The sequence below is a fragment of the Thermobia domestica genome, chromosome 5 (genome assembly GCF_964235325.1).
Source record: "Thermobia domestica chromosome 5, izTheDome1.hap1.1, whole genome shotgun sequence".
Lineage (NCBI taxonomy): Eukaryota > Metazoa > Arthropoda > Insecta > Zygentoma > Lepismatidae > Thermobia > Thermobia domestica.
The window spans coordinates 28,344,602-28,352,888 of record NC_137458.1 but is presented as its reverse complement, the minus strand read 5'-3'; the positions used below and the strand labels follow the sequence as shown (position 1 = coordinate 28,352,888).

The following is an 8,287-nucleotide window of genomic DNA, read 5'->3' as shown; positions in this document are numbered from 1 at the left end:
ATATATATATATATATATATATATATATATATATATATATATATATATATATATATATATATATATATATATATATTTATCGGACCCAAGAGGAACGGGAATGGGGAATGGCGGAAACTTTATAACGAGGAACTACATAATTTATACGGTTTACCCAACATTGTTAGGGTCATCAAGTCTAGGAGGCTTAGATGGGCGAGTCATGTAGCTAGAATGGAAGAAAGTAGGAACGCTTTCAAAGTCTTGACTGGAAGACCAATCGGAAAACGACCATTACGAAGACCTAGGCGCAGATGGGAGAAAAATATTAGGATGAATCTCGTAGAAATAGGAATCCAAAGTAGAAACTGGATTCAGCAGGCTAAGGATAGAAGTCAGTGGAGAGCTTTTGCGAACGCAGCATTGAACCTCCGCGTTCCATAGGCCATAGAGTTATATATATACAGGCGTGGATCCAAGGAGGCTATAGCTTCTCCTTGACGCTCAGGTATACACTGGATAAAAAGGGCTTCAATCCTGCCTTACGCTGGATAAAGCGGAAAATTATGGTTTAGCCCCTCCCTTGATCATATCCTGGATCCCACTGTATATATATATATATATATATATATATATATATATATATATATATATATATATATATATATATATATATAGGGTGTCAAAAAGTTCCACCGACAAACTTTGGGAGGTAAATCCTCTCATACGAAGAAACAAAAAGTCTTAGTAAACATGGGTCCGGAAACGCGTTGTTTCGGAGATATAAGGCACCGAAACCGTGGGAAATGTATCTTCAAAGGCGTATATTTCAGAAACTATTCAACGTAGAGGGTGTGGTTTAAAAACTCACCAACGAAGTCATACCTGTTCTTGTTAAACATGCATGTTTCATAATCTTGCAATGCCTGCGGAAGGGATTCCACAAAGGAGCATAGGGATTCCCGGATAATCTGCCGAGTGAAGATGGCTCGAAAGGGGTATGGATGGACGACTTCCTCACCCGTTAACAGTACTTCCTGGTACCAAGACGATAACTCAAACGGATACAAAATAATGGACACTTGTATACCTGCTGTGTGTGGTTGCATAACCGCCACATACGGATGATGCCCAATAATGAATTTCGGAATATGAAGTACTGTGAATATGCAGTCGAAGGTTCGTAGTGAGGCACGTGCGGTGTTGCTACAGCATAACAAGAAGCAGAGTGCTTAAAATTGTGAAAACACTTGATGCAAAGGAAACCCCCAAATAGCACGATAGCGAATACAGTCAGCACATTTCCAGATATGCGTAATGTTTAGCAATGGCTACAAATATCGTTATGTCTAGTGAACTGAGTGAATGTCACTAATGAACGAGACCCAATGTTAAGTACATTACATGAATGATCTGATTAAATGTATAAGAGATTTGTGATTTGAAATCATATGCATTATCTTAATAAGTCTGCAACCATCCACCTGATTTCAATGGTACTTGTTCCTTTCAGTTGTTACATCGTTACGTGGATAAGCAAGGAAGCAACAGAAAGCAAGGTTGCACGTTGGCGCGCCGTGTCGCGGGGTCAATCCCCACTAAGAGTCCAAGCTTTGGACTCAACAACTAAGAGATGGATCGGATCGCATTTGAAACTTTGGGTCCCGTCTCCATATAGCGCCGCTGCTGAAAAGGGACGTTGAACATCTTAACAAATAAACAATCAAACAATAAACAATCGTTATAAACGTACAATTGAATGATACTGTAGTGCGCGAATGTGATATCTAAATGAATTGGTTTAGCTCGTTAAATTAAACGTAAGTCCTGCTACGGTTTCGTTTTCTCTTCGGGTACCCAAGCCGCTCGTGTTAACGGATTCCAAAATATGTAAACAGAACAATAAACCACCTTCATATTTTATATCTTGTCTTTATTCCTCCATTTAAAGTTACATCAAGATTGCCTTCGTGTCCATTTTGTTAGGTCTATAAGGCGGGGACGTTATTACAAATTAATAATCATAACGTCATACACTTCTCATGTTTATTTTTGCTTACAATGCAACTGCTGGATCCTCAAATCTATACGCCTATTCCAATTTAGCAACCACAGTAGATTAAGTGTAGAGAGAACCGGGTACAATCATTGTGTTCAGTAGCCGATCTTGAAAGTAAAAACTGGCGGGGGAGGGGGTGTCAGTATTTTGCTATGTAAAATACGTAATTTGGACTGCGTTTTGGTATTTATGACATTAGTGATTTTCTAGTAACGCACCAAAATTGGGGGACCAAGGCCCCCCGACCCCACCCTAGATTCGCCACTCTTTGTTCAACCATTCTGAGTGGCTTTCTTCAGTTTCACAAGTCGAATGCCAAGATGGTACCTCTATAAACGCTCTGGCCGCAAGACCACCTGCGTTTGTGTCTGAACTTTAGTCGTCGGATGTCATTAACTCTCATAATGTAAACAGATTTATTCTGCACTTAAATGCACACGCAGTCGAACTCTGTAGGGTATTGTCGACCTTGAAAAACAAAAACAACATTGATTATCATTTTACTGTGTGTAAGGAAATTGGTTTCTGGTCTTCTTTAAATATTAAAACATGTAAGAGGTATTTCAGCTTCACACGATAATTTTAACTGAGTCCAGAATATTCAACAAAAAGACATTGTCCTTGAAATGACAGTACATAGCGTTTGTCTTACGTCCAAAACTGTTTATAGGAACAAAAATACGATAGAAGAGATAAAATAAACATTGATTAACAGAGTCATGCTGTTAGTGGGATTCGACTCTAAGCCATATGACAGACGAGTACCTAAAGAAGCTAGTCTACCGAAGACTAACGTGTATTCTGGAAGCGACGTGCTTGTTAGGAACAGAATTAAACTACCCGTTTAATCTTCCTCTAAAACTGTTGCGATTTTGCCTCCTTTATTCTCTACTAAAACCACAGACAAGTTTTTCACCTCTTGCTACAACAGTTTCTCACCTCTTGCTACAAACTTAACATCCTCCCACCTTTGATTAATACATTAATCAAACAAAAAATATATATTACATAAGGTACAGTCTTAATCTAAAAATTTCTTAGGGAATTTCACTTGCCTACCACTCCTTGTGGTTACAGTCTTTTCAACTTTAGTTACATTTGAAATCATTTTAACTTTCTTTGCAGGTAATTCCTCACCAGAAGTTACTTCCAAAGGAAACACGTTGAATGGGTCGAATCATCTCCCCTGATGAAGTTTTCAAATGAACAACTCTGTACAGTCCGTCTCTACCAGGATACACATCTATGACTCTATCCAAGGGCCAAGCCACTCTCTTCTTATCCTCTAGTTCTAACAGAACTACATCACCTTTCTTGATGTTTTGAGAAGTATCTGTCTTCCCAGGCCGTTGTATTAATTAGCTTAAATATTCACTCCGGAAGCGTTTCCTTAAAGTATCTCTCAAATTCTGTTGATGTCGAAATTTCTTGTCAAAATAGAAACGATCCAGATTATCTAAATCTGGTACACCTACATTAGAAATATCTTGCAAGAACATTGCAGGTGTAATAGGAATGGGATCATGTGGATCATCAGAAACATAAGTCAGAGGACTTGAATTTACGGTCGCCTCACAATCACATACAATGGTCAGTAACTCCTCATACTGTAGAGATGCACGTCCCAATACTCTTCTTAGAAGCCTTTTGACAACCTGTATAAGTCTCTCCCAGAAACCAGCCCACCATGCCGCTGTAGGCGGATTGAATTTCCATTCGATTCTTCTTACTGAGGCTTCTCTTTGTATTTCATTCCAATCCACTTCATTGAGAAAATTACTTGCGCCTACGAAATTTGTTCCATTGTCACTAAACACAATTTTCGGACGTCCTCGCCGAGCAATGAACCTTCTAAATCCAAGCAGGAAACTCTTAGTGGACAAAGATGTAGTGAGATCAAGGTGGACAGCTCTTATCACAGCACACGTAAATAGGATAATCCAAGCCTTTGTACCATCTTTCAAAATAAGAGGGCCACTTAAATCAACACCGGTTACTTCAAATGGAGAAGCATCTCGTATTCGCTCTTCAGGTAGCGGAGCGGGCATGCACTGAATCCCTATTGTCTCATGTCGTTTACATCTAACACATTGAGCAAGAATCCTTTTTACCGTTCTTCTACCTTTGAGAATCCAAAATCTTTCTCAGAGAGAAGTCAATACTACACTTACACCAGCATGATTCACACTGACATGTTGCTCAAAAATAAGCAATTCCACCAATTTATGTTTACTAGGTAGAATCATAGGGAACTTAAAATCTTCTTCATCCTGACGTTCTATTAGCTTCGTCTTTACTCGGTAAATACCTTCCTTATCCTGGAAAATATCAAGAGACTTTAATTCGGACTTCCTGTCAGTTGAAAAACTTTCGTCTTGTACGTTCCTGATTAAAATACGTTCTGCTGAATTAAGCTCAATAGCTGTCAGCTCTCCGCAAACTCGTTCGTTTGATTTCTTTGCATTGTGACAAAATCGAATAATCCAAGCAACCATTCTTACTATCTTGGAATACTTCGAAAAATAGGTACAGTACCATGGATCTTCTTTACTCGCAACATACATGCTCATCACCAATCCCTTTTTTCTTTCAGCACTTACTTCTTCTTTATTTGTCATGACAGTAGATCGAGGCCAGTCTGTTTCTTCTTGCTTGAGCCACTGGGGACCCTCCCACCATTGCGATTCTAATAGTTTACTAACTGAACATCCTCGTGAAGGCAGGTCCGCCGGGTTATGCTGCCCTGAAATATGACGCCAATCTTCTACATTTGTTAAATTGCGTATTTCCTTCACTCTATTATTAACAAATGTTGCCCATGGTCCTTCACTCTGTATCCAACACAAAGCTGTAGTCGAATCCGTCCAAAAATATTCTTTGATCTTTTCAAAACCCATTGCTGTTTTCACAAAATTCGCTAAACGAGCTCCTATGAAACATGCCAGTAATTCTAATCTAGGTATAGTGATACCCTTCAGTGGCGCGATTCTCGATTTAGCTTGCAATAATTGTACTGAAACAGTGCCATTAACCTCAGTTCTCAAAAACACTACTGCAGCATAGGACATTTTAGATGAATCACAGAATATGTGTAAACTAGAAGATTTTATGTCTACAAACGAAACACACCTGGGTATTTTCACAGTCCTTAACAAAGTAAGTTCTTCTAACCATTTAAGAAACTATTTGCTTGTTTCTTCCGGTAATTCAGTATCCCAACTCAACTTTTCTTTCCACGTTTCCTGTAACCAGAGTTTTGGAAAAAGAGTAACAGGACAACTGTAACCAATTGGATCAAACACTCGTTGTGCAAAGGACAAAACAACTCTTCTCGTTACTTGTTCAGGAGGTTTCTCACTTAATTTTAGATCACAAAATAAAACATCATCTTGCTTGTCCCACAATAAACCTAGAACAGATATTGGTACACATTTCTGTTTTTCCTTGCACAACGTAGTATGCTCCCACCCTCTTAACTCAGATTTTCCTTCAGCCATAATGTTCGTTGCTTGTTCAATAAACTCTTTCAATTCATTTTCAGAATCAACGGATGTTACACAATTATCAACATACATGGAAGTTTTAAGCTTTTCAGTTACACTACTATAAGGATAATTGTATTGTTTCAAGTGGTGGTCTATCACAGCATGCAAAAGAAAGGGACTGCAGTTACCTCCAAAAACTACCCTGCGGTGTCGAAACACTTTAATCACCTGTTCATTATAATCTTGCCACCACAAAAAACGTAAGTAATCGCGATCTGCTGGAGTAATAGAGATTTGTAAAAAAGCTCTTCTTATGTCCGAAACAACACCTATTCCTTTCTTTCTGAAATTCATGAGAATGGCAGGAATAAGTTCCAACAAATTAGGTCCCTTTGCTAGACAATCATTTAAGGAACGAGATCCCTTTTCTTTACACGAAGCGTCAAAAACAGGTCTAACATTTGTAGTGGAATTTACTTTAAAAACTCCCCGATTAGGTAAATAATGCCCTCGATTACCTAACTCTTCTTCTGGAACTTCTTCTATAATTCCCTCATTTTTCCAGTCTTCAAAAATTGAGCTATACTCATCAAACTTTCCATCCGCTATTAATTTCTCAGTTGCTTTTCTTAGTCGCTTCTCCGATAGATCTCGGTTATCGGGAATATCACTGTTGCCATCTAGCCAAGGTAAACAAGTCTCATATCTTCCCTCTTCGTTAACAGTTACAGTTTTCTCAAAATGATCTAAAACCGCTGCGTCTATTTCACTTTTTCTCAAGGTTTCACATGGGTCAGAAATTCCTATGGCTTCTAAATTCCACAAATCTGCTAAACGTGTATTTTGATTCAAAAGAGTAAGAGTCACCATAGAATGAACACTTTCACTCATATGCTCGACCAATTTTCCGACTACTACCCAACCTAGCACAGTTTGAATAGCAGTTAGACCACAATCTAAGTGATGCAAAGTTCCAGTATAAAGTTTACCCATAACATCAGCACCTAACAATATTTCGATTTTTAGAGAACCGACACCAATATCTGAGACAATTATATTATTTGCCTTCAACTCTTCAAGCCAAGGAACTGGTTTTAGTTTTGGTATGGGATTACAAATAACAGTTTGATCCAAAACCTGTATTTCAACTGCACCATTACCTACCTTACTTTTCCACATTATATTGTAACATTTATGTTCTGTTTTCTTCGAAGAACCACCTCCGAATAACGCATGTATTACTTGTTCAGTTTTCACTGGTGTGTAACACATCTTTTTAGCAGTACTAGACAAAATGTAGGATCGCTGAGAACCTGAATCAATGAGCGCCCTTACAATGCGCCTTTTACCGTTAGCTTCCAACACTACAGATAAAGTTTGTAACACAACCTCTTGTGTGCAACACTGATTAGATAGGGTAGCTTTAGGTTTCTCTTCCTCCTTTTCCGACTCGCTAGTATCCTTACGTTCGGAAGGTAGCTCCGCGCACATAATCACCCAATGTTTTTGTTTACAAATAACACACTGCACTTTTGCTTTGCACGCCTTTGAAAAATGCCCAACTTTTAAGCAAACAAAACACGCTTTTTTCTTTTTTACGACTTCTTGCTTCTTGTTCAAAGAAAGCTTTGAAGCATGAAAACATTCCTTACTTTCGTGATGCTTATCACAAAAAATACAACTAACAGAATTTTTATTTTGTTCACCCACAAACAATTCACTCGCGGTCATAACGTGCTCCTCTTCTCTCTTCCTTTTCTCCCTCTTATTGGAAGCTTCCATTAACTTGAAACCCGTTTTTGCAAGTGACATTCTTTCCTCACCTTCAACTTCTGCTCTCAAGAACGCCAACAACTGGTTTAACTTGTCACCATATGTTCTTTCTTGCCCATCCTCGCTACTTATTGTGACACTAGCATTTCTCAACCACACTCTTAAAATGTCCTCTGGTATGCACGATTCAACCAATGGAAATAACATCGCAGCATACTTATCAGTAGTCATTCCTATGGATTCTAGTGCTCTCAAGTACGATTCAAGTTTATCATACAACTGTGACGTATCAACCTTGCACTTTGTACTTGTAGCGTTTTTAATGACTAATCCAAGCAGTTCCCTCACATAAAATTCTATTAATAATTCTTCCCTACCAAACCTATTTTTCAAACATTCAATAACCTTAGAATAATTCTCTGCTGTAGGCGGGAAACTATCCACTATTTCACGAGCTCTGGATTCTTGTACCGTGGCTTGGATCAAGTACTGGAACTTGTCTTCTTCTTCCATCAATCTATCCTCATGAATTCTTTTAAACTGGCTCCAGAAACTCAACCAGTTTTTAACTTCACCTCCATATTTTATTAGTTCAATTTTTGGCAGCTTCAACTTTCTCCTTGAAGTAGGCGAAGACACCACTGACACTCCACTACCTTTGTTTGACACTGCACGAGCACTAAAAAAACATTTCAACCTCGATACGAGCGGCATCCATCTTTTCTCTATTCTCTTCTGCCTTACCGAAGTCCTCCTCTGTTTTCGTAGAATCTTGCAAAATCAATTCAGTCACTTTCCCGGTTAACTCTTCTAGTTCACCAGATAATCTTTCTAATGTAGCGAACTTTGTCCTTACAGATTTTTCTGAAACAGTTTCTTCTTTGAGCACTACTAACAAGGCATTGTGTGCACGGGTGAAAGATGCCCGTACTACTTTTCTTTTTTGTACCAAGGATTCCATATTTTCTTTCTTTGTATTCACACAAAATTA

The 8,287-nt window shown here is 38.5% G+C and overlaps 3 protein-coding genes across 3 annotated transcripts; all 3 read right to left on the bottom strand.

Moving 5' to 3' along the window:
• Positions 1 to 3,396: 3,396 nt before the first annotated feature.
• Positions 3,397 to 4,086, bottom strand: LOC145685019 (uncharacterized). Its single transcript, XM_081757359.1, has one exon. The coding sequence runs from the start codon at positions 4,084 to 4,086 to the stop codon at positions 3,397 to 3,399; it is 690 nt and encodes a 229-aa protein (XP_081613485.1).
• A 96-nt stretch (positions 4,087 to 4,182) lies between these two features.
• Positions 4,183 to 5,106, bottom strand: LOC145685018 (uncharacterized). Its single transcript, XM_081757358.1, has one exon. The coding sequence runs from the start codon at positions 5,104 to 5,106 to the stop codon at positions 4,183 to 4,185; it is 924 nt and encodes a 307-aa protein (XP_081613484.1).
• A 114-nt stretch (positions 5,107 to 5,220) lies between these two features.
• Positions 5,221 to 8,010, bottom strand: LOC145685017 (uncharacterized). Its single transcript, XM_081757357.1, has one exon. It carries the CDS (start codon positions 8,008 to 8,010, stop codon positions 5,221 to 5,223), a length of 2,790 nt encoding a protein of 929 aa, XP_081613483.1.
• Positions 8,011 to 8,287: the final 277 nt, after the last annotated feature.